At 38.3% G+C, this 27,542-nt stretch overlaps 1 protein-coding gene across 2 annotated transcripts in view; it reads right to left on the reverse strand.

Annotated features, from left to right (window-relative positions):
• GABRB3 (gamma-aminobutyric acid type A receptor subunit beta3) overlaps window positions 1-27,542 on the reverse strand; it is a 197,820-nt gene that overhangs the window by 13,764 nt on the left and 156,514 nt on the right. For both annotated transcript variants that reach the window (XM_040584815.1, XM_040584816.1), the window contains 4 exons: window positions 18,708-18,928; window positions 13,228-13,310; window positions 11,983-12,120; window positions 4,369-4,521 (listed from right to left, as the gene is read on the reverse strand). In XM_040584815.1, the coding sequence (XP_040440749.1) occupies window positions 4,369-4,521; window positions 11,983-12,120; window positions 13,228-13,310; window positions 18,708-18,928 (595 nt within the window). The remainder of the gene's footprint in view (window positions 1-4,368; window positions 4,522-11,982; window positions 12,121-13,227; window positions 13,311-18,707; window positions 18,929-27,542) is intronic.

Below are 27,542 nucleotides of genomic sequence, written 5' to 3' on the forward strand. Positions count from 1 at the left end.
AAACAAAGAAAAATACAGCACATATCTTACAACTTCAAGCATACCATGCTTCAATTTTATTTTCATTTTTGGCAGATTTGCCTTGTCAGTGTGATGAAGCTTAAAAATTTGTGAAAGATATCTCACAGGTGATATCCCTGCAAATGAAAGCAAAATTAAGCTTGATGCATTATTATTCTGTTACAATATTTCCTTCACATGATCAGGGAGGAACAGCTAACAAGGGGGCCTTGCATCACTGCCGTGAGTTAAAGTAGCTTGACAGAAGCCGATGTAGTTGTACTGAGGATCTCTTCCAGAAAGATCAAACTGATCTGCAACAGGAAGGCAAATAGTCTGCCAAGCATTAAAAGGTGTGCTCTTCCAGCACAGTGCTGCTCAACACAACAAAAAGATTTTAAAAAGTAACAAAACTATTCAGAGGTCTACAGAGATAAAACCATGTGCGCATACTAAGGTAGAGTATTTATACAGATGGTGAAAGATTTCTCCCATGCAGTTTTAAATTTCTAAGAGTTAAGCAGTTGGTTGAAGTTAGCTCTGTAGGGCTCCCCTGTAGAAGATGGAGAGACAGGCACCTTTCTGGAGCGGTTCATCCCATCCATTTTAGACACCTATTTCGATAAAAGACAATATAGAAGAGGGATCTGAGACAACTAGTTTAGAGCAGTAGTCTAGTTTGTACATAGAAGTGAGATGAGCAGTGAGAGGCAGACAGGTTTTGTGGATAGAAAAGCCAAGGAAGGAGAGCAGCATTTTTGCAGTGATTGACTGGACTCTAGTAAAGTACCTAGAAAAAACTATAAGGTACGTCAAACCCTCATTTATTTACCTAAGGATAGACAGACATAGCACCCGAAAATATATTACAGACCACCGTTTTGAAAAGCTGGTAAGAAAAGAAAAATTACTGTCAATCTGCTTGAATTCACAATAAACTGCAGGGTCTGTACGTCTGCTGGCAATTTTATGGGAATCACAAATCACAGGTGGTTGAAAACACAGATTTGTGAAATAAAAAGTCTACATCGGTAAAAGAGGCAAGTCATTCTAATAGGTCCCCTCCATCACTATTTTCTCCGATTCCATAATTATACAATCAGTTTGTAAGTAGTCGCTAAAATGAAGGCAGAACAAAAATAAAGGATGAAAGAAAATTGCTGCCATATTATAAAGCACAGCTCCTTTTACCTGAAGAGACAGAAATAAAGGCAATAGATCTCAGAATCAAGCTGTTGGTGTAAACAGTGTCCCCCCAAGGAACTGTAGCCGTAGCTCATGAGGTTCTGTAACAGATATTTTGTGCATTTACTAGGTTCAGCATCATGTGTTTTTCAGTACTTTTCCTCTAAACTGTGAAACAAGTGTGTTTTGATGTCAGATGTTTCATGGCTTGAAATACAGTGGAGACAAACTCAGCACAAGCTTATTTGAAAACTATACTGCATATAACTCACACAGCTCTGCAATAAAATGAGTATAGCTGACACATTATTTTTACCTAAAGAAACTTTTGACAGTCTCTAGAAAACCTCCATGCCAGCACAAGGAACCAGGGTGAGAAGGCTGGAGGACTGCAGCAAACACTATCTTACATTTGCACCCAAGGGATTTCTCTAGCCTGAGTTAATTTCTCTCCTCGTAGGATTACCTGCTGCTGCTTCCCATAAGGGATTCCAAAAATTACCTAAGATCAAACTCACTTTTGTAACAGAAATTCCACAGATATATTTTCACATTCCCTAGGCATCTCACTCGTATCCCACAGATGTTTACCAAGGCCTAGGTCAATAAGGGACTTAGAAGCCTGCCCAGTGGTGGATATGATGCCACATTTTGGTGCCTGTTCCCAAGGCTGTATTTAGATCCCTGAGACAAGTCCTTATACACCACAGAGGGAGAGTTTGGTGGCTCTCTTGGTGATCCAGAAGATTAAGCATATTGAATAGAAAGGTGGCTATCACTCACCACAAGGAAATACATCCCCTGGGAGATCCTGACACCCTGCAGGCAAATGCCCCTCTGAAGATCAATAAATTCTTTTAAAACACAGCTGGAGGAGAAGCAGCTGACACTCACTTATATATATACATATATATACAGGATAATGTTGTGATTACAGACCTTCCCAAGAGCGAGAACTCTAGAGATTATTTTTCTCTTCGTTAAAAGGAATTTAGGAACCTCTAGGGCTAACTAATAAAAACTCATTTTTGAGCAGAACTGATGGTTTTGACTATTTCTCTTGAGATCAGCCCTGTACCAGTCTCCATAGTACATAGTCTCTGGAGTGAGCTGGCCTTTGCTCCATGTCTGGGTTTCTCTGTTAAGGCAACCACTTGGTCTAGAGCAGGCTGGAGCACAGACGGCAATGTGCAGCAAGGAACCAGGGACAGGAGCAAAACGCAAAAGTGAAGGAACTAGAATCAGGTTCTTGCAGAGAACACAGTCCTCCTGCAGGGGTTGAGTAAAACCTTGCCTCCGTGTCCCTAAGAATCGCAGTGGGAATCCTTCCTCTAACAAATACCTAGGCCAGCAGGCCTTACCCTACCCTGTACTGCACTTTCCAGAGCCAGTTATATATGTCCAAAGGTGCTATATTGCCTTTAAACTTTGATAACATTTCATATCAGCTTCAGACTCATAAGAGGGGCTATACAAAGGAATACAGGATGAGGCCCATGGTACTGAACTTTATTATACAAACATCACAGGCATAATCATGAAGGCACTAATTGTTTTCTCAGAAGAACCTGTTAGATAGATTTTTGTCCTTTCAAAAGGACTTTATATGAATCAGAAATAGAACATCTAGGCTCCTGAGCTTGCCTTGAATGTACTCACCGACTTTTATTCTAATATTTGTGTTATTACAGTACAGTACTTGATGAACTTGTGCTACACTGAAATAGGCCACATGAGACAGGCCTGTTCCTTAAGTAAGGAAAAAATGTGAACCCATTATAGAAGGGTGTGGAGTAGCACTGGGTTTGGTAACTTCTGTCTAATCATCTGTTCTCTGCAGTCCTGGCCAGTATGTAAAACCTAGATACTGACTGACATATTTGAAGTGCTCCCCTCACTCAGTCATAATGCCTCCAAGGTGGACCTTTGGTATCCAGTAGTTCATTTATGAATGCATGAGAGCTGTTTGGACTCCATGTCCTACCTCCCATTAAGCTACTACTTATCTGCATCCTACTGAACATGCATTAACTGCTGAGTGGAAATGCCAGATTTTGTCATGCCCATATGCACCAGCTCATCCACAGTATGTGCAGAATTACTGTACGGTAACTGCAGTTAATCTACAATATCTTTGGTTGCCCAAGTTCAGATGCTAGGACATAATATGATATTGCACAAAGGTATAGCTGTGGCTGCGCAGCCTGCTTTGGCATGTGGGACCTTGGGAGGTACAGGGTACAGAAATGGGGAATCACATATACAGGGGTTGGAGTCCTGGTTTACTGTGGTACATATCAGAAAAATAATGGAACTAGGGAATACGTTCGTGTTTTAAGAAAAGAGAGTATAACAAGAAGTTATACAGCATAGGCTTAGTGTCATGTTTTGGGTGGGAATGTGTGTGCTATTGAGAAGCACAGGGTTGAAGCTGGGATTTGGGATGAGATGAGAGGTAGCAGTAGTCATAAGGATTTATGGATCCATTTACTCTTCCTTGTCTATAGCTATCCCTGAATATGCTTCTGTAATAGATGAAATACTTCCTGTAACATACTTTGAAGCTGCCTTCCCTTATCTAAAGGATACTTTGATCTGAAAAGGTTTTGGACAGGGATCACCAGCCTGTGCCAAATCCATGTTTTTCTGCCATAAGGTACTTAATGGCACTCTAATCTGTCATAAAAACACACTTAGCATACCACGCATTCTGAGGGTTAGGTGGGATGTCATGGTCCATAGCTGACGTGCCCCTGCGCTCTGAACTAGCACATGGTTCTTGAGGTCTGTGCCTGCCATTGTCAGTTAAAGCACCCATGACCTCAGGAGAAGGCTTGGAGCCACACTCGTCATGCCACATGGAGCTGGAATAAAAACCCACGCTGCAGCCCTTGGAGCATAATTCTGGAGCTGGTCTCCTCACTGATGCTACTGACAACAACATTAACTTTGATCAGAACAAGGCTGGGACCTGTATGAGCAGCTCACGTCAGAGATTTAGTGGTAGCTACATTCTTGCATACAGGGGAGAACTTAGCACTCTTGAGGCAGTACTGGATGACATGATTTTGACGTAAATTATTTTGGAATATCAAAACACTGACATCACGTTGCAGTTTTAACAACCTCTGAAGGCTACAGTCAGTCTGACATTTTAATGTCTCACTCACTCTTAGCACCTACCAAGGGCAACTCTTGCTGCTGATGCATCGTAATTGATCCAGAATGACACCCATGATAAAATGGTAATCAGTATGGAGGGCATGTAGGTTTGAAGAATAAAGTATCCAATATTTCTCTTCAACCTGAAGCTCAGTGAGAGTCTTGGATAGGCACCTGAGGAAAGTCAGGGGAAAGTAAGAGTTATTTATATGGAAGAAAACACACTCGCAGAGAGTAGTCTTAAGTTTGCACAGAAACTAGAGCATGCACATTTTATGTGGTAGTATGACATCTGCAGAACAGTAGGGAAAACACCTTCACTGTATTACTGGTTGGTATTAAAAGAAACTTTGCAGTGAATATATCCAAGCAATTTGTATTTGGAAAGAAAATAAAGTTATTCTAGGTTATTGAACAGATGAACGGGTGAGCACTGGTTCATTTTAAAAAAACAGATTCTTAGGTCTCCCAGTAAAATGCTTATCCAAATACACAGTCTTATGTATAGCATTTATATTGAAAGGATTAGTAATGTGCATAGGTTTTATTTACATGGAAGAGTTGTTCATGGGATGGCACTTCTTAATTACATCTGAACTATGAGAAACATACTACTTGTGGAGTTAAAAATAAATTGTAATGAATCCCAGTGAGGAAAAGCCTTCAGGTCAGATCCTCTAATATCAATTACAGCCAGACAGAATTTTTTCCCAAAAATATCTTAAGGTAAAAAAAATATTATTTTATATATATGTGTATATACACACAGTGTGTATATAGGATTCATGAACTGGCAAAACTGGAGCAAATAAATAATGAAACAAGCGAATAATCTTCATGTCAATGTTTCAAACAACATATTTTATTACTTAACTTCAAACTGGTGTATTTCAAAATTGGTTTTAATATTACTGAACATATTTTATATGTTTAGAAATCTCAAATAGTTTAAAAAATTGTGACTGCTTTCACCAAACACAGAGGATTAAAACTGAGTACAGCTGTACAAGAAAAAGGTAGTCATTCACACATTAGCTCCACAATTTTCTTTGCATTACTAGTCTTAGACGTGATACTTCTAACAGCTCATCTAAAAGCTTTAGTAATAGTCAACATACTAAAAAAATTTCTGAACATATCAAGGGCCCAACTAGATATAAGATCACATCCCATCCATTCTAATGCAAATATGTGCAAGATATGAAAGATTACATCCAGAAACAAATTTAGAAATTGCAAACTACCCTTTAAATTATGTTCATGTGTTTGCATATGAGCATAAGAAATTACATTTGCCTATATACAAAATAATGATGATTTCCTGAGAGAGAAAGCAAAAGAACGAATAGAAACTATTATTTCTCTTCATCACATTCCTGACAGTTCGGTACACTTTGAGTCATATGACAGAAAAAATGCTACACCATTTCCAGGCAGCAGAAGCATCCAGGCAGTATCAAACTTTATGCAACTTCCTCAACTGATTTATCAAACAATCTCAGAAGAAGTATCACTGGAAAGAGAAATATCTGATAGATGTATTTGGCTGCTGTGATTACTTCAATCAGTTGTAATTTTTTCCAGGATGAAATGCCTTCTAGTTTTATCAATAGAAGAATATTGATGGAGTCAGAAGAATTTATTTCATCATGAAAATCAGATTCAGGTTTTCTGCTATCTAAAGCAGTCAACATAATTTTCAGCAAAGAATTATTTAGACTTTAGCTTGCTTAACATCTTAATTTTCCAATGAACAACGTTTCCTTTCAAAAGACAAATTCTCTCTTTGAAACCATGCCTGCTTTTTTGGTAAGAAAGCTTAACATTTTCATTGAGCTTCTTATGAAACTGTTTCCATGGCCGTGTGTCTGCAGACTATGTAAATGAAACAGAAGCATACACTGCCATCATGAAATACATAAAACATGTAGCAGAACTGATCACCTGCTAAGAGTAGTGCATCAGATAGACGGAAATCTTTATACAGCTCTGTTGAGGAAAATTATTTCATATAACATACTACCCACACAAAGGATTCTCTATAAATCTCTTCCTTTCCAAAAGTGCTGTCCAGGTCTGGGGTCTGTGGAATATCATTGATAGAGGTGATGACTGGAAAATCTCCCATAAAATACTGATTCTTTGATAAATGGTCTAAAAGATTCATTCAAGAAGATTCAGTGGAACTGAACCACTGAATTAATGCCTGTTCGTGGGCTGTTCCAGTGCCAAGGACCCTGGATGCACTGGGGAAACTTAGAGAAAGATAAGATAGCACTTTGCTATCGATAAAGCAGGGAAAATGGTGTGGATGAAGGAGGCATGTGTCAGCAGTGGAGATCAGTAATGTGTCATGTGTATCAGTAATGTTCAATAGTAAAATTCTGAACTGAGAATCAATGTAACAGAGTGAAATTCAGACATTTATCTTGCATGCTTCACCTGTGACAATCATTCATCACCTCATCACCATCTCTGTCTAATGAGATAAGGTAATTACTGAAACTAGTGAGATCTGGCCTAAAGGTGTAGTCTCCAGACAGGTTGTTGCAAGGCCAGAGATATTCAACATAAAGTTGTTTCAAGCACCAGGTTTTTTGCCTTGAAGCTAGAAGACAGAACCCTAAGAACCGTACCTAGGGCCAGGGCTGTCAGTGCTGTTTGTCTTCTTGCTCTAGAGTTGGAGCTTGACTGTAAGGGAGATTCAGTTGTGAATCTGAAGGTGCACACTGTTCCTTTTGAGATACCCTATGACATCTCAGACACCAGCATGCAACTAATAGGCATGATACAGCCCCTACATCTTTTTGACCAGCAGCTGAAGACTAAGAAGGCTAATCTCAAATAAAAGCTGATTAAGCAACTCACTTAAACTACACACACTTGAGCTAGGTGTCTAAATTCTGATTACATCTACAGGACAGTCAGTTCATCTAGTCAATCTAGTAAATGAAACCTAAAGAATTATCCATTTCCTCCTAAAATAGACTCATATGGGTGGACTGACTTTTTCTCCAGACTCCACCAACTATATTGACTAGATTTCCCGTCAACTAAGACACCTAGTTCACTGAAATTATATTCACCTTAAATCAGAGCAAGATGAATCCTAGCCCTGCAAGTCGCAGGGTAGGTTTTGAGGGTCTGTAGCTCCTGGGCAACATAACCAAAAGTCTTGCTGGCATTACAGCTGCTTAACGGAGTTGACACATTGCTCAGTTTCATAGAGGTAAATGAAATGTCATCCTGTTTAGTGATTTTCCAAGCTCAAACTTTATTGGGAGGTCTGGATCTCAGGCAATTTCAGAATAATTTGGTGTTTGTATAGTTTAGGTTGAAATTGAAACACAAACTGGTACCCTTGTTTTTTCATACTATGCAGCCAGAGTTCTCCTGTAGGTAGCTCTCCCTAAAACTACAAAAGTTTGTAGTACTTCCACCTGTACTGCTTTTACATCTTCACAGATGGCCTATTGGCCCCGTCTCCAGCCTGCCAACCCTGCTATATCTCACCTCCAGCAAACAGACCACAGGAATCTGTGGAAAAAAGGAGAATTAAAAGAAGGACTATTACTTACTTCCCCTACTTATTTCCCCCTCTTTGTCTGGATGGCTAAAGCTTAGTGAAAAGGGTGTGTCCTAACCTGCATGGAACAAGGACTGTAAGCTCAGATCTTTATTTATCTAAGAAGGAACCATCTTGTGTAACTTATTTAATAAAAATGGATTTCTTGCTGAGCTCAACAATTACATTGTTACTTGCCTGATTATGCTTGGATAATGATTTGTCAATTAAGTCTCAGTACATTTAGAGATTAATTACCAGGAATTTCTAGTTGTTAACTTTCCATCAAAATTTGTTTTTTGCCTAAAGAACAGTGCTACTGTTCAGGGACCAGATTTCTTACCCTTCCTCCCATCTCATATAACATGTTGATGTCTATGGGATAATTTAAATAGTACAGGAATAACAGAATTTGGCCTGAAGTATTTAAATATAACAACAGTATTGAGAATGCAGGCATGAAAATAAATAATCAATAACTAAGCCTCAAATACTTCTCTTTCATATATTTGGGCACTTGGTAAAAAGCAATTACTTGTTTCTGTTTCAATTTCATTAACATCTAGCAAGCTGAAATATCTAGCTCCAAGGCTAAATTAGTCTCTTGCTGTTTTATCCAAATATGAACCAAGATAACAGAGTTGGTCAGTTACAGAATTCTTATTTTAATCTGTTCTTCTGGGAAGGTTCTTCAGCTAATTAGAAATGTACTTTACAGATTCATCTTTCAGAATACAGCAAATAATTAATTTTCAAATCTTTTAAGACTACCCCTCTGTTACCAACAGGTTGCTAATTGGCTCTGAATGCTATGCATCTTGAAGATTTTTGCTGGTGTTTTACATATGCCCATTCTTTTTCCATTTCTTACCATTTCTGGATAACAAACATTTAGGAGGTGGATTCAGCTCACAGGTCTAGGCACTAAACTTCAGCTGTTTCCATGCAGATATTTACACATAGATGGCACATAAGCTCTCAAAGTAAACCACGGAGATCTAGACTTACATCCAGCTGATTCTAAGGGTGTGATTTAACTGCCTATACAGAGCTGCCTAATGCCATTTGAGATGCATTAGGCTACTGAAGAGTATAATTTAATACTAGTTAAGTAATTAATACTGAAGCAATAGGTTGTCACATAGGACACAAGACTGTAAAACTCTGGAACAGCAGCCTAACTGCTAAGCAGGATGCTATACAGCATCTCAAGAGGCACCAGATACTTACATTTAAGCAACCGAATAGTGTCCTAACAGCTATTCACTTGACAGAATAGAGGTGTTTAAGAGCTGAATTTAGGCTCCATTGACAGCACTGATTTGATATCATTTCACTATGGGCTTAATTCTGTTACTGACACATAGGCATCCAGGGCCATTTTGATGTCTTATGGTAGCTTGTATTGTCTTCAGTTGGTGTTAGATGGATAGTCAAACCAGATTTTTCTTCTTCATAGCAATTTAAATTTTACTTTCTCTTATTTACATCATTAATAAAGAGAACAAGCTGCTGTTTATGTCTTTGCAGATACCTTCTAGAAGACTTAATTTCCAAGTGTTCTCTTTTTTCAAACTACACATCCTGTTTCTCCAGTAATTTCAGGTATTCCATTTTCTAGTCTTCCACTAATACATGCTAATCTTCCTTAGATCATCTTCTTTTGTTCCACAACTCTCTTGAAAATCACTACTCATGGCCACAAATACTCAGCTTAGGACTCTGCAATGCAAGTCTGACTCCTTACAGGATCTGTTTTGACTTTTTTTTTTTTTCCAAAAAAAGTTGTTACTGGCTTATATTCAGTTTGAGGTCAACAGCAACCCCTAGATTTCTACACACAGAACCCAGACCTAACCTGGTATTCCCTATCCTGAATTTGGATAGGAATAATTAGTTGTATAAATGTTTATTTTGCACTTGTCCACTTTTAAACTTTTTTCAGACTAATTTTTTCTAATTTGGCAAGATAATTTTTGAACTCCAGTGCTATGCTTCAACATTCATGCAGTTCCTCCAGTATTCTTGCAGCCCCACACAGCTTTCTGTCATTATCTATGGGTTTTTTCCCATGCTTACCGTTGCTTCTTAATAGTAACTATGGGAATAGATTTTTCCATTTGCATAAATTACACAAGATGATACAGCACTGTTCCTCATGAAGGATAGGAGAAATAACTACTCCAAAAGCTGTTTATGGCATGACTCTGAAGTCTTCTTTTATTCTTATACAACCAAAACACACTAGTGCTGAAATCTCTGAAATGTTCTTTGAGATACTGCGCTCAAAGTACTAATATCTTCCCTCAAGACTTCAATAACCTCAAAGCCAAACAACCATGCCTGACTTATTTTCCACAAAAATGTAGAAACTGGCCCTAACTACTAGGACCATAAGAAATCTGAAAAGAGTGTGCTGACTTTATCCATCAGATCCACTAGCATGTTTCAATTTAGGATGTGTGGTTTAGAAAAACAAATGTGATGTTTTGCCTGCATGGAAATACTTGGGTCACAAAATTTCATAATTAATGAGGCATTTTCAAAATGTCTTGTACTAAAATAATAGTAAATTCAGTATTGTGACTTCATCAGTGACAAAAATTATTTGCTTCAGAAACTGGTACAAGAAACATGGAGTAATCTGTGACTGTGTCATCCTACTTGCTAATGTCAAGCTGTCTTAAACCCTGAAGCATGAGACTTTTTTACTCCTACAAGTTATTTTGGAAAGAACTGTTATGATTCTGAAAATTTGGTCAGTCACATAAATGTCTACTCCTGGTTTTCATTCTCCCTCATATTTGTCTCACAGATCTCTGGATTTATTTTTTTTCCTGAATTTAATAAATCTCTGTCATGTCTAAATTACTTAATCATGTCTGTACTGAAATATTTCGTACTGAACTAAAAGGTAGCTTTGGACCGTCATGAAAGTTTCCCAAATAAGTTTTCTGTATTCTCATCATTGTCCAAAGGAGCCATCCTACAAAAGCATATCCAGTCCTCTGGAGGGGCAGGTAAGCCCTGGCTGCCAAAGGTGACACCAGCTGCAGAATGGAAGGATATAGGATTAGAGTATCTGTTTCTCTATAGAAAAAAACCTTCCATTCACAATGATAAACAAGAACAGCAGCAGTTGGCAAACCCCCTCATATTAATTTCAATCCCAGCAATATTTACATTTTGTTCTGAAATACAACTTGTGTTTCTGTGTACTTTGAAACAGATGCTGCATCCAAAGAGTGGGTGAAGTGATGGTTACAAACATAATAGAGCTGTGCTTCATTTGTTCTAGTGTGCTGGGACAGATGGAACAGCACACTCCTGCAGTCTGAAGAGCACTGAAAATCTGGAGGTACCAAATAGTGGCCCCACAGTTACTGATGGACTTCTGTGTTGCTTTGGCCTTGTCACATGTAACAATGTTTTCCTATGCTGGAGTCTGACATTAAATGTGTAAACCAACATTGTGCTTTATCACCTGAAGACATCCATCGCTGTGAGTTACCAGTAACTTCTATTACATCTTTAAGGAAACAAGGAGGAAACCCAGGAATTTAATTTTACCATCTTAACAATGATGACAAAAGCACTGGCTATGTGTACAGTACTATACACCCGTCAGTGTAAATCAAGATACAAAATACATTACATTCACTATACTACAACAAAACACACACTGCAAAGTTGCAGGCAGGTGTTCATAAAACTTTTTGACCTAGTATGCCAAAACACACTTATGTATGATCAGTAACCCTTTAGGCTACATTTAAACTCATGATTCAGAGGTGAATGACTTCATATTTATTTAGATCACAGATATTTAGGTGTCTAGTTAAGTATCTCTCTCTCTCACACACACACACACACAAGAAAAAGAAAAATAAACAAGAAATGGTATTTAATGAGCTCCTACCTCCAGGCTTTATCAAGGAAGTAATTTCTTTAGCCAAACACACAACAAGACTATATATTATAATGCTTAATAATGACTAATTATGGTTAATAAAACAGAATTGTCATACATAAGGAAATCAAAGACTAAATGGGCAAATGAAAATACTTGCCTGTGGCAAAGACAACATTCTTTGACACCAGTCTGTATTCCACGATGGAGAACTGAGGAAGCTCAATCCTTTCCACACCAGTGACTGCATTATCTCCACCTCTCCAGTAGAACTCTATGTCGTCTGTTGTGTAGCCATCTGCAGGCAAAGCAGGAGGGTAAGTCAGAAATAACAGCAGCCTCAAATGTAGCTTCAAACACAGTACATGCTGTTTGTCATTTGAAACAATGAAAAGAATCAGAACAGCTAGTGTGGAGTATGGTATTTTGTTCTGTATGCCTGTGGGAAGGTCTCCTGAAGAGCTATGCCATTACAGTCTGCCTAGGAATTTGAGGTAAAATACTGTTTCTTTTTTGTTTGATTTTTTTTTTCTATCATAGGAATTAATGACCTCAATGGGACAGAAAATGTTACCCAATAATCTGAAAAATTGCAGATTAGCATGATTTAAGACATCATACACATTTAGCACTGAAACCAAGTGTATATTTATGCTGATAATCACTAGAAGAAAGTAGATTATTCAATTAATATAGACAAGCATAATTAGGGCAGATCTTTTCCACTCAAGCTAAAAAGCATGAGTTGTACCATTTCCACTAGCTTCTGCAGTGGAAGACTACAGTTAAATATACACAGGGGTATATATTACACGGGTATACTAGTATTTTCTGTATATGGCCCACAATCTCTAGCCAGTAGCTGAAATGGAGCAGGAACTCTTGAACCGCAAACATGTATCTGAATATGGCAACCCTAGGACATGACTAGGTGGAAGAGAGAATCTGGTTCCATTTGGAACACATTGCAAATCATAAATGGGGCCAATCTGAAAGCCCAGGGGGATTCTTGCGGCAAGATCATCCATGCATAATAAAGCATACTGAAAGAAAATGATATCACACTGTTTGCTCTCTTGAAAATTAATCTGATTAAAATATGAGCATTCATTCTCTTGTGTTGCAGATAAGCATCCAGTCACTGCCTCTGCCAAGTCAGGCTGGAGCAATAAATCACTTCATTCTGCCTAAACCTGTTTTTCTAGGATGTATCCATCCATCTAGAAATGGATGGCCTCTCATGTTTTTTTAAAAAGTCAAATAAACAAACAAAAAATCCAAAGGGTAATAATTACATGATTCACATAGTGTTTATAGACACCAGTGTAAATATTACACAGTTCTATAAAAAGAAAACCGCCTCGCATCTGAAATAGGTTTTACATGCATTTTCTTATGTACATACAGCTTTCTATTTCCAGAGTACAGTTTTGTTCATCTAATGGATATCTTCTCAAGTCCATCATACAAGCTGCAGTGGTTGTGATTCTGAAATACAAACATCAAATAGAATTACTGTACAGTCAATAATCCAGGTTTTGTTGTTGTTTATTTTTCAAAGTGAGGACTCTCTGCAGAATAGCTTCCAATAGTTGAGAATCTGGTCCATAGTTTTAGATTGAGCAGCAGCTTAATACAACAGCAGTTACGCTGACTGCAACGGAACAACTCACTGTGACTTACCCTTATGCAACCAGTCCCTTTGGGGTTCAATGGACCTATCTGCGTATGCAAATATTACACAAACATTTGCTGAGATTAAAAAATATGACTTCATATCAGAAAATATGAAGCAAAAAAATTCTGCTACAAATGTCAAAATGGCTACAGCTGTGTGGATAACTGATTCCTTGGTTTTGTGGCAGCTCCAGAAAAAAAACTGAAATGTTGAAAAATTGTTTCAAGTCCAGCAAGACCCTTTGTTTCAAAGCTGAGTATACTTCTCTAGTTTTCAAATTTAAAGAGGATTTTGCAAAGAAGTGCCATACTGAATTTTAAATTTTCTACCCAAATAACAATATATTTTTGCTTCCCTGTTGCCAATGAAGACAATTTAGCACACTAAGGATGAATTTGCAGAACATTTCGCTATTGATGAATCTGCATTTTTCATCAAGCTCTTGTATATCAGGAGCATCAACAATACACATGCACAACCAGAACAATTGTATTAACAGCTTCACAGAGCATTGGCTCTTTATTTTTAAATTAATAGATTTATATTTTTGTAGTAACTTTTAGACAGATACAACCATATGCTCATGATTAAACTTCAGTATATTCCAGTGTTTTGCTGAATCACAGCCTTCATCAAGAGTATCTACAGTATTATGCATCATTTTCTTTATAATGGCTTCATATAAATTTCACATGTAAATTATCTTCTGGGCCTGACTAGGTCCATTCCTTACAGATCCTTTTCTGATACGAACAAGAGATGGATCTTGTACACAGTTATTTCCTGAACAAATAACATTCTGCTGATAATTCATGCTAACAATACAAGAGGGAAAATGCCTTAAATGTACCTCTAAAAGCTGGAACTCTCAATGTTAGGGTTTTGTTCATGTGTTTCCTCTGTTTTAAAGCTTCCTCCTTAATCCCTTAACTTTCTGAAATTACAGTCTTCTCATCTGCTAAACTACTTTAAAATTCAGGGACAACATATCAAGAGAAGAAAAGTAGTTAGGTGCATTTTTCACCTCTTCCACACTACACCCCACCCCCTCTCACCCCCCCGATACTGTTATTACGAATGCCCTATCCAATCTCCCAGAAAAGGAAAGAAAGAATGCTTATCCTTAGCATACAGGTTATTTCAGATGGATAACCACCTAATATCCAAAGGAAGGGATTAAGAGTATTACAAGTATCTCAGAGGTCATCCTTCTCTGACTGAGAAGGTGCTTTTGCAAGAAAACATAATTTCTTTGCACAGGGAGAGATGGTTGTATAAGCACAAAGGCAATAGATGAGCTAGGAGAGGAAAAAGCTCAAGGATCTGCTACTTGGCATTATCTGCTCACTTGTGTTCCTACCAGTAGCCAGTGAGAAAGGCACACAGCTGATCTTTGTCCTTCCCAGCCTTATCTACGGCATGAAGAGCCACTGCTCTTCACTCTGAGTGTCCTTTGAATATCCTTATGTTAGTCCACAGGCTTTCAGGTACCAAGTATCATAACACAGGAGGATACTTAGGTCAACTTTCCTCCAGGTACCTGCTGGGAGATGGTCTGGTTCCTCTGTTAACACATGTCCCAGTGGGCTGGGATAGTTTAGAAACAGCAATTCCTCAGCTGCACTGCAGTTTAGGGGGACATCTCTGCAATCAACACTTACAAATGCCCTTCTGGGCCCTCAAGGCAAGCTGCTAGACACAGGGCTATTAATTATGGAGATGAACGTTTCCTCAGTATGACAACCACTAGCAGCTCTAGCTAAGTATATAAAACTAGGACTAGCACAGGGTCTTCCAGGAAAACACAGTCTTAAATCTGTGATCATTGATGAAGGTCCTAGCAGTGACCAGCTTTACAAAGCCATACGGATTGTGCAATCAAATGATCTTGCTCCTGAATCAACTGATAACTGTGCTCGAAGTAAAACAAGCAGGCACACTTCAGCATTGCTGCTGTGAGGTTTCTATCCCATGCTTTAGGACATTCCTCTGTACTGATCCAGGTCTCATTTAATATCCTGCAGCAGAATCCACATGAGCTAAGCTGATACAAGAGGGAGTGTGGTACCAGAATCTTAACTATTATGTTGTATAACTAGCTTTAAATGCCAGCCATAGAGAACACAAGCACTTATAAATTATTAATTTGACAGAATTATTAAAAATTACGCAGCTGGCAAACTTGCATTCAACATATTAATTGCCTTACAACTTTTTAAGGAATGTATTTTTATTTTGGCCTGTTCATGTACCATAGTACTTCTGTCACAAATTCCAGTACCAGAAACTGCACATTCTTGCTCAAGCAACTTTTTACACTACAGCAAAATGTATGTTTTTAATTTCATAACTATCCACTAGAAAACAAGATACAGATAGCTATAGATAGAAATATATTCACCCCATTCAACTGAAGTAAGCTGAGTGCTCAGGGGTCCTTCCTGGATGAATGTTCAAGCAATTAAATTTAACTTGCACAAATGCTCACCAAAGCAAATGTTCATTGCTCAGGCTTGTGCACACTCCCAAGAAGAGCAGGTTTATTTTTTATGGGAAGGGATGCTGGCTGGCACAGCAGGACAACAAGGTTTCAAGAACTCATCATCACAGCAGTGACAGAGAAACAATTATGAGCCAGACACAGATAAAGTAGTACACAGATATGGATACATTTTGAGTGAAAGCAATACACAAAGGAAATATTTTTAATTGATTAAAATTCCCTACTCCAGTTATCTTTCCTCTGGTTATAGATTCTCTTATCCTTCTCTGCTTCTTTATTACTGGACTGACTGCCTTTGTATTGCTATATCATATAGAACCCCACCTGTGATGCACTGGGAGATGCTGCACAAACAAAAAGATATAACGTTTACAATATAAATCAGTCTAAGCAATACAAATACTTCTTATGTGACTACACCACAATCCTGATGGCTAATCTGATCCTCTTTTCATCTTGATACAAAAATACATCCAACAAGAAAAGAACACCATTAAGTGCAGTTGCCTTGTCTGAATGATCGCAGACACTAACCTTTTTACCTTGCAAACATCCATCACGTTTTATATATGGGTGATAACTACATGATTCCTTTCACATGAAGTACATATATTCCTTCACTCTATTTATTTATAACATTTAGCATTGTACTGCCTGAGAACAAGAGGTCTATATATGGCAAACACACAAGCAGTTGGAAAGACTATTTTTGATCTGCAGTCTATAATGACGTTATTTCCTTTTTTGTATTTTAAGAAAAAAAAATGTATCGTAATATGTATCGTATATTGTTCTGAACAAAGTGGAACAAAGTCACTGTCGTGCCCAAAGAAAAAAATTCCCCAGAAATGGGTTGAACTTCAAAAAGCTACTGTCCCATTCCCCAACTCTCATAGATTTTTGCTTGTAGTAGCAAACAGCTTTCTCTGAAGTAGAGAGAAATCTTGGATAACTGAAGGTCAAGTCTTTCAAAACTGATAAATTCTACATTGTTCCAAAGACAATATAGAGCCAGTGCAGCCTCGGGATCACTTTTGCTATTTATTTTTTGAGGAACTGCTTTGCAAAAAGCGCAAATCTAAAATCAATGGGGCTAAGGCTCAGATATTTTCTTCCTTCCAATCACAATGTCCTATATCTCGCCAAGATTTAATTTCAGGCAGTCATTTTTCATTAAGTAACTCAGCTGCTTCACAGCATGGATATATGACCCTGGATACTGCATACTTTTAGAGGAAAGGGAATGGAAAGAAGTATGGCACACATGAGCCACTGCTAAGCAAATATTATCAAGTGAAATGTAATCTGCTTGTGGACATCTACATTTTGCAGAAGAGGAAGCTAACTTACTCAGATACACTATTTTATGACAGATATTCCTCACCTGAATGATTCAAAATGTTTTGAGAGTAACAGAAAGACTTTTATACATTATTACGATCACAAGAGTTCTAACCTCCATCACTTTTTTTATTACATTGGTGGTGGGGATGGTTCTTGAGATAAAGGAAACAAAAATATTATGCATCATATTTCGAAATTTAAGTAATTGTGGAAAGAACGGTAAACCTGAAGTGTTCCATACTCGGTCAATAACGTGCGAGATGAAAGCCTCTTTTTGCTAAAAACAGTTAATTATGAGACAATATTTCCTGAACACCCTAAACTCCTGTAAAGTTTCATATTAGGCTGAGTCTATTTTTATTTTGTCTAGAAGGGTTCATCCAATTATAGCCCATATATGATATGTAATAGGAGTTAAAGAGGTGAGGGGACAAGACCCAAATCAAGCAAAAAGTTAACTGTTGATAAAAAATAAGAGCAGGTAGAATAATGATACTAGACACATAATCCACCTGCATCGCCTTTCAGATCTCATCCATTTTTATACTGGGGACTCTTTACCCTGCACCACCTATGTGCAGCAGCTTTGAGTACCATCTATGCTTAAAAATACAAGAAAGTTGTATTTTTTGAAATGGAGCTTCCACTGACAAAGACTTGTTTTACTGGTACAGTTTAAACCACTGGAGCAAATGGAGTAACCCGTCCAAAGGAAGCAACTTTTTGATACTACAGTCTTCCATTAAGAGTTTTGCTGGTGTAGTTAAGTTTAAGGGAAGGATTTTTCAGCATTCATAACCATAAAAGCTATGACAGAAAGCATAGAAAACACAGGTCAAGCCTAAAATAGGTAGAAAGTAGGATAATGTAAGATCACTTTGTACCTCTGGTTTGAAATACAACACATTGCAGTGCTGATTCATGCTTGTAGAAATCACTGAAGGTACCCACAGTCGTGGTCTTAACTGTGGCTGACTCCATTCAACCAGGGCTGCTTGCAGCTTTTCCTTTATTAACTACAGACACATCAAGAGACAACATAAGCATCCACATTCAATCTTACCGCCTGTATTCTGGACAAAATTTTCAGGTTTACAGTTAATGCTGCCTTTCTGCTTCCTGTAGCCAGTGGGCTTTCCAGATATGGTGACTCTCCAGAAACAGATAAAACCTGACTGAAGGCGCTTCTGGCAAAATTAAGAAACATCCAGTGTGTCATTTGTTTTCTACAGGCATCTTTCAGAGTTACAGGGAAAGTTACATAATACGCTACCCAATGTTTGTAATAACCTTGTACCGGGAAGCTAATATCAACAATACATAACAACAGTGATGAAATCTTCATCATGGCAGTACAGACCTGAGGCCGTAAAGCACCGTTCCATCCGGGTGAAGGCGAATCATTCGATTCTTCACGGTAACGCCATGCACAAATGATTTCTTGTCATTTAAGAAGTAAGTGTCAGGCACCCAGAGTTGATCTGCCACGCGGTTGTCAAGCGTGAGGTTGAGAGGTATGCCAGCATAAGCCAGCCTCTTATCTCTCCAGTACTGTTGAAAATACATAGTCAAAGTGTAATCCTGGCAAGGAAAGAAAGAGAAGCACAACAGTCAATCATATTTGGTTTAACTAGAACAATTTTTTTTCCCCTGTTCCTGGCTTATTTTGCTGTTGGTTTGATTTAACTGTATATATGTTTCTGAAAATAAATGCTTAATAAAAACATTAAATATTCCTATCACCTATTAAATAATTCTAATCACAGAATGGACAGGGTTGGGAGGGACCTCTGGAAGCCATCTAGTTCAACCCCATGCAGAAGCAGGTTCACCTAGACATTTTTACTTAATAATTCACGTATCAGTCCAGTGTAAGGGAACATCTAAATTCTTAAGAAATTCCGCTAGTATTGGTATCTTTTGTCCTACTCCTCATTTTCTTTCATGTAGTTCCCCTGAAAACTACTTGAAATTATAACTTTTGTGGGATTATAAATGAGATAATAGGGAAATACTGCCATCTTCCCTATTTTTAAAAATTATAGATAATGGAAAAACATTAAAACTACTTTGAAGCGGTATGCAAATTTCTGTCTCAAAAATAAGCTGCAAAGATATTGTTTATACATGTGCCTTTGTGTGAGACTGTATCTTTCAGTGACATAAAGGTTTTCTCACCAACCAGCTACATTGGTACTTAGAACTGTAAATGATAGTAAAGTCCCACTAAAGTCAATGTTTGGTTTCCATGATTTTGTCAATTAAGATTCATGATGACTGCTATGAGCTGTGATCACTAACATAAAAGCCTAAAAGTAGATACAGAAGCCTAAAACATCCATTTTAAAATTCTTTAATCTCAGAATTTGCTAACATGACTTCATCATGTCGTAATAACACTATATTGAAACGCTTTCAAAGTCTTTCACAATAGACCTCATTCTTTAGCTTCATGATGTTATAAAAAACAAACAAAAAATGTCTGGGAACATTTTAAAGATAAATGTCAGCAAAATTTAACAAACAAACAAAAAAACCCCCAACACATGAAATGCAAGATTTCCAGTTAGAAAAGAAAAACCTTTGTCTTTTCTTTCCCTCATAACTTTCAAGGTTGGGAAGGACATTTTTGTTTTTAGAAAGCCTATTTTTATGTATGAAATAAAAAAGGTGAACATCTGAAAATAAAACTTTCTTATATATGGAAATGAACATTTACAATTAAGGAAAACATTATTTTTTTTGTATGATAATACTGCTGTATTTAACAATGAAAAAAATGGGACGGTAAGTACAGGCCATGAAAACTCTGAGTTTCAAATTACAGAAGTGCTCTAAATGATAAAACTTCTCATGAAAATCTTCACAAAACACTAAGAAATTTATGTGATCTCCATACACATTTAAATATTTAGCAGCAGGTGTACAAACCACAGGATACCTGCATTTGCATCTGGTTCTACAAGCTGGTGATGCAAAACCCCTCAGGCTGGCTGCTTGTTTGGGAAAAGGATGCTCAGGCTCTCTAAGTATGGCTGTTGGGAATGGTCTATTCTTGTAATAGGTTTCATGTGGAGACAACCCAATTTCAGGCACTGATCCTGCCCTGCTTTCCTCAAGCCCTACAGCCTTTACTTGAAATCAAATGAAACTTGAGCAAACCTTTCACACTCAAGGCCTTTGCATTTTTTATGCAGTGATTCATTCTCTTTAATGAGGAAGCTGCTATAGCTTTAAGAAATCAAGTTTAATTGCTTAGAAAAATAAATCATTAGAGATATCAAGGACAAGCTGTTCCCATTTTAGGAAACTAATAGGAGACCTCTGAAAACAAAAGGTCCCAGTGATAGGAAAAAGGAGCCCATGTGGAACTGCCTGGAAGGAAGCTCAGTCCTCAAAACTCAAATCCAACATGACTGCTCAGGAGAATGTGCTCCGACCTTTTTGTCAGCGGCTTTCTTTGGTGGGACTAACGGTCCCTGCTCATCAGTGAACGAGGTACATACTACACAGGTTGCACTTGCCTCACTCCCATTAGTACATCAGGAAGACCACATCTCTTGTCATATTCTCCGCAATTTTCTAACACTGATGCATTAGAACAAATATCCTCTACTGGCTCTGTTTCATCTTAATCAAAGCTTGTTTCTATTAATGTTCAAAATTTGTGCTTGGCTTCTATAATAGTTTGCAGACCCATGTCAAGAAACTAGGGATTATAATTGCTGTGGACACAAGAGCAGTAAACCAAAAGCTCACTATGTATAGATGTGCAGTATATACACAAAATAATGCAGAAAAGAAATAAAGAAATGGGGTGACACTGCACAGCATTGAAAGAAGTGAACCAGCTAGCACCAAAATGTAAGAGAAGCAGTACATTTGAACAGAAGAGAGCTTTAGGCTAGCCTCCTTCTTCCTTTGGTTTGAGATAAAACACATTAACAGCTAATAAATGGAGTAATTAACTAGCTAGATAAAACATATGTAACAATACAAGCAGTAATTGTCATTTTACTTTTAAATAATAAAATTTACTACGGCAGGGAACAACAGTGAAAAAAAGTTTACAAATTACACACAGAAACATCCAGCAAATTATCAAGAACTTTCAGTGTCTTGACTGAAAGACAAACTTCAAAAATACATCCTCTAAGGTACAATTTCATTAGTGCTTTCCCAATTAACCTTCTTATTTCCTCTTAACTTTAAATACCCCCACACACACATCTATATGTCTGCTAATGTATATGTCTATATTTGCATGTATTGAAACCAATGATACCACAAAAAGGTGTTTTTTTTAAAAAAAGTACATTATTTTATGCAAAATATCAGCTCATTCTCAGTTCTTCGCTTGGTATCTACTAAGGAAAATGCACAAGCAGCAGCATCTGCAATGGCAATATACTACCCAGCTACACTAACACGTATGCCCAACCCCACTCTGCGCTTTGAACAACAGAAAGGGCAGAAACGGAGTGCCCAAGAGAGCGTGTGTGCTACCACACACCCTGAAGGATCACTGTACATTTGTGCTTTGCCAGTCTCACCTGCACTGAAGATGATGGGATAGAAAGAATTAATATAAACCACGCTTGTTCGCCATCACTTTTTTCCCCAATCACCTCAAAGCAACCACCAGCAGCAAACTCATATTAGAACCACACTGAAACTGCTTGGTTGCGCAAGGAGTGAGGAAAGGCCAGCTCCTTACAGTGGCTCTACCAGAGTCACCACCAGAAGAAGTTAAGCTTATTAGAACCCATAAGGATGTCAGCTCTCACTCTTTGATTACATAATTTGCTAGGCTTTGTACCCATAAAGGAAGTTTTCCCTTTTTCTATACTCCAGAGAAAAATGCAAAAATGGTTTGAGTGTGGACTGGAAAAAATGTATTGGGTATTTTTTGTCAGGTAAAATGAGAAAATGAACTTTTACCCCTAGGTAAGCGGTCGACAAAGTTTATTAAAGGCTACCCTGCTCCAAGGGAGCTTATGATGACTAGCTGTGATATAGAGGTTAAGAGGGTATATGTCTAAATCCAGAAGAAATTAATCCCACTACAACTACTGTATTAGGGTGCTATTCTGTGTCAAAGATGACACAGATCTGCCAGCTTTTAGAAATTCTAACAACTGCACAGAGCAGCAGACAATTTTCTCAGCAGCAAAGACCTCCATAATCACATTTTTTTATTCCTTTACAATACCATGCCACATTGAAGGTCCTCCTTTCCCTCCCCAGTTCCTCACAGTAATAGACACTTCAGGTCAAGCTCAGTAACAAAAAGCACTCAAAGCCCTGACAGGACAAACATGGTGCTTCTGAAGTACAAGAGAAATGTCCTCAAAATGGGAATAGCTGGGCTGCGCAGGCAACATAAGCTTTCTTTTGTGTATTCAAAGACCATGGAACATCTTACAAGGATAAAGAACGGTGACAAGCATCCTTGACTTTCTAGCACTGAACAATGCCATTAATGTATAGGAAAGGCACACAGAAAGGTGTGCTGGTACTTTTTCAACATAGTTTGCCCTGGGAGAAGGAGGGAGAAACCCCAAAAACCCAACCTCAAATAATATATAATACTTGGGAAGGAATTTAGATACAGTGGTAAAGAGCCTCACACCACAACTTCAATAGAATATAATGCATCTGTGTTCCTCCTGTGTATTATCTGTGATTTCAAAACATCTTAAGCAAGAATTATAGAGACTCACAAATACTGTATATGCTAACAATGACATTTTTAAGCTAATTAAAGCTAAGATATTTGTCTCTCCACAGACTAAACATACCATGTAGGAAGTACAACTATGATGTAACTACAAATCCACACCAGACAGGAAGAATGTACTATAGTATGCTACTGTACAGTACCTAATACACTGACTATAGGACTAATGAACAATAAATATTAATATCCTGTAATACTAAAAACAAACAATAATTTGTTTTCTATAGCTTTATTTATGTTATCTTTAGCTTTTCTCTCCTGCACTCAATAAAAGGGAAAGAAAAATTTAAAAATACAGTTTGACTATCAAAATAAACAATATTACAGGAGCAATAATGCTGTAAAAGTAACTATCATTGTTTACAGTCTTACTGTGTTATATATCAAGGATGTTAAAGTTTTCCATTATCTGTAAAGATGTTTTGATTCTTCAAAATGACTGCTAGATAGAACATGACAATTAATAATTATGATGGAATACTGTTAATATGGCAGTTAAGCAAAAAAAAAAATATATGTCCAATAAATAAATATATTGAAAATTGCTGGAAATATTGGAAAAAATATGCAAAAAGAACTATTCCACTGCTTGGGAAGACAGTCTTGCATCTACTTGAAACACAGACTTCTGTTTCAGATTTGCATTTGGATGTAAATTTACATTCTTGTTTTCTCAACCAACAGACAAATGTGATTATTACCACCAGCTTTTGGATTATTTATTTTTGATGAGTTAATAAAGTAAATACTCATTCAGTGGATAAAAAGATGTACTGAAGATACATGCCTTTGTCTGTATATCTTCAAGGTCCTTTCCCTCACCTTCCACACAATTTCAAAAATTAGATATGGCTATAGTATAAGGGGCTATTTCTGAAGCATTGATGATTGAGTTACATTCTTCCCAATAAGCCCAAAGTGAGTTGCAAGGCCAAACTCAAGAATCCTATGCTTTGACAGAAAACCTGTAAATTTGTCCCCCTACCATACACAGAAAAGACCCGAGAAACAGATTAATGCACTCATTAATTCACATAGCTAATTTAATAGATGTATTCAGAAAGGCTCACCTTAGGAAGACAGAATTTACTAGCAATACTGTTCAGTTGTGCAAGATGATCACTTAAACATTTTTTATTCAAAATTTTCAAAAACTTCAGTGACTTTCATATGAAAGAAAAAATGTACATTATATTTTACCTGTTTAATTTTTGATTTGCCCAATGTCTAAACCATACTATTACTTATTTAATTGTCAGCAAATGGAGAAAATCACCAAAGCCTATTGTCCTGCAAAGTCTTTCACAAGAAAACGGCCTGACCAAAACCTCTCTGGTGTTAGACGTAGTTCATGAGCAGCCTTAGTGAAGGAGACGTGCGCATGCACACAGACACAACACATCCACTCTACTCCACCAAAGCACCTTTCTCTAACCTTTCTTGATCTACCTGATGTTATAGTAAAGATTCATCCCACCTATAAGATCCTGACTCAGGCTTCTCTCTGACACCATTCAAAACCCCTACAACTGTGACAGTTTGAGAACATGGCACATATTTTCCCAAGCATGTGGCTAAAATATTCTTCTGTTAAGAAAAAGCAGTGCTAAAGCAGCTCAATTACACTGGTTTCAGTGTGACCCTCCATAGATCCATGTTGTCTCAGTATTCTTTGTACCAAATTACCATGATTTTTTTGTCTTCCATGAAACACACAAGGACGGTGTTATAAATAGTTCTAAGGAAATAGTCAGCCTCCAAGAACCCACTTGATGCTACAAAACAGTTTTCCAAATAAATGTATGATTGCATGGGTCTTTCCTGTCCTCTCATACCCTTTGGCACAAGTTTCCCCATCTCCACTGCAACCACAGTGCCTTGTCCAAAGAGCCTGTCCCCCACTGAGCATCTGTGGGTGCTCTGAGGAGGGTTGCCATACCAACCAGTGTTCAGTTTTCTGCAGGCAAAGTGAGCATGGTTGACATAGCAACCAGCCAAAGCAGCTTCTCCCCAGCTTTTCGGAGACAGGCAGTGGTCACTGCAACAGAAGAGAAGCTTCTCAACAGGAATGAAGGGAACAGCTGGGCACCCTCGGTGGGCACTGCCCCGTGGCACCTTCCTGCCATGGCCACGGGAGCTTGCTCTTCAAAAGCTGAATATTGGCTTTTCTCTCTCTGTGTTCCTCCACCCACAACAAACTGACAGGGATGCCTTCCTGCTCCTGGGGTGTTATCTCATCTGAACATCAGAGGACACCAGCTGACAAGGAAGCAAGTGCTTGGGCTGAACTTTGGTGTCTCATGAACACAGAGAAAGAAGGAACAAAGCTCCTGCAAATATTTCAGGTTAGGGACATAAGTCAGAAGAATAAGAAGTCAGTCTGTGCCATTTAATCCCTGATAGAAGGGAGTAGGGGGGGAATACTTAAAAATTCCTTCTCTGATTCAGACTATCACAGGTATTACAACACCATAGGCTTCCCAGTAATCAAGAGTGTCTATTCCCAAAAGACTAATCAAAGAAAAACTAATGTGCACCTTTACACATTGAGGGTTATCACACTCTCTGATCAGGTGGCAGAAAGCTAGCTAAAAGAAATACAGTCTTTCACTACACCCCTGAAGAACTGTCCAAAGATTGCAGCAAATTGCAATCAAAAACCACTTGAAGATGGACAGAGAGAACACAAAATTCAGTGGTTGATGGAGCCCTCCTAAAAAAGAGGAATAGAAATAGAAATATCCAATGTTTAGATTATATACCTGGAAACTCTAAAAGAGATAAAGTCAGAAAAAACCCCACCAAATATCCTAAAAAAAAAAAAAAAAAACCAAACAAAAAAAACCAAAAAAAGACTTATAAGAAAGAAAAATAATGCTAGGCTCAGTGAGGCATTGAACTTGCTTCATGAAGCACAAATTTATTTATTTTAGAGCTGACAGGACCTCAAGAAAACAGGTACATTTAATTGCACTAATTGAAATCCTGATAGCAACCTACAGGGAAGAAAAAAAATGACCTTTATCAGCTGTCAGCTGGTTCCCACGGTTTAGGCAGTGGACCTTAGAGAGATGGGAACTGACAACTAATGGATTGTGCCTCCTACACAGTAGCAGGATGTACCACCAATAAGCTGGAGGAACAATCTACTGTCCTAGAAACTTTATGGGTTGGTTTTTTTAGTGGTGAGATATGAACAGAGGCCAAAAATTTGGGATCTACCAGGTACCCATTGTAGAGAATGAAAGACTTCTCAGACTTCTACTTTGATCTTTCCATAAACCTATCAACTTGTATCTCTCTTCGGCATTAGTTGAGTTATCAGTAAATATCTGGAAGGAAAAACAAAAGTTAAGAGAAGTCCCTGTAAGTTGTTATTATTTGTCATGTTTGTTCAGGTCTTCCCATTTCTTAAGACTATCTCATACATAATTCTTTTAGTATCTGCAAGGTGTTCCAGGGCAGCAGTTACGGAGACACAGACTCCATAGCTGAGCATACAGAGATATCCTCTAAATACTGTGACCATAAATATATAGGTCCAACCCTCTCTTATTTACTATGACTGAACGTGAAAACAATCCAAAACAATTTTTGGCAAACCTGTATTTCAGACTGGAAAGTCTACAGTCTTTTTGTCATCATAGAATTGTAAGAAGACCTTCCTAAAGGCACTCCAGAACTTGCATGATATTTTCTTAGTAACTCCAGATCAACAAATAAAATAAAGCTATATTTAGGAAGAGAGAACTAAGGGAAACATGCACTTGGGTGAAAACAGAAATCTGTTCACATCTACACTTTTTGGTTAGAAAAATAAATTTTTACTTCACTGTGGGGAGAACTTTTAAAATTTTCTCACCTCCAAACCTATTAATTTGCTGACTCTGGGAGCCAGCCAATGTCACTGGCACTAGAGCAGCAAGGCTGACACCCAGATTTCTACTTGCTGTCTGTGATTGCCTGAACCACCAGATATTCTTACTGGAAATCCCATTCAAGGCAGACACCATGAACAAAACGCCCTTTGAGAAAGAGAGTGAGAACACATTGGCCATCCGATGCTTTTAAAATGCAGAACCTTAAACAGGATCTGTACATTTTTCAGTATCACAGCACGCACCATGTAGGTGTGCCAGGCCTGGAGGGCACCCCCAGACCTTGCTGGCCCTGCCAGACCCCAGGGCTCCCCCCCACCCTGCCCAGGCCCGGCACCCCATGCCAGCACCTGGGGCCATCAGCCCTGGCACCATCACAGCACGGCCAGCCTCCAGCTGCCCACCTCCCTGCCCTGCCTGGCCGTGGGCCCCACCATGCCAAGCCCACCCACAGGCCCATGTCCCATTCCATCCCTGTCCCCAGGGAAGGTGCCCGATGCCCGGGGCTGGGGCTGCCCCAGTGCCCCAGCTGCCCTGGGCTGGGGGGGGGGGGGGGGGGGACAGGCCCTGCCCACCA

The sequence above is a fragment of the Falco naumanni genome, chromosome 2, assembly GCF_017639655.2.
Source record: "Falco naumanni isolate bFalNau1 chromosome 2, bFalNau1.pat, whole genome shotgun sequence".
Lineage (NCBI taxonomy): Eukaryota > Metazoa > Chordata > Aves > Falconiformes > Falconidae > Falco > Falco naumanni.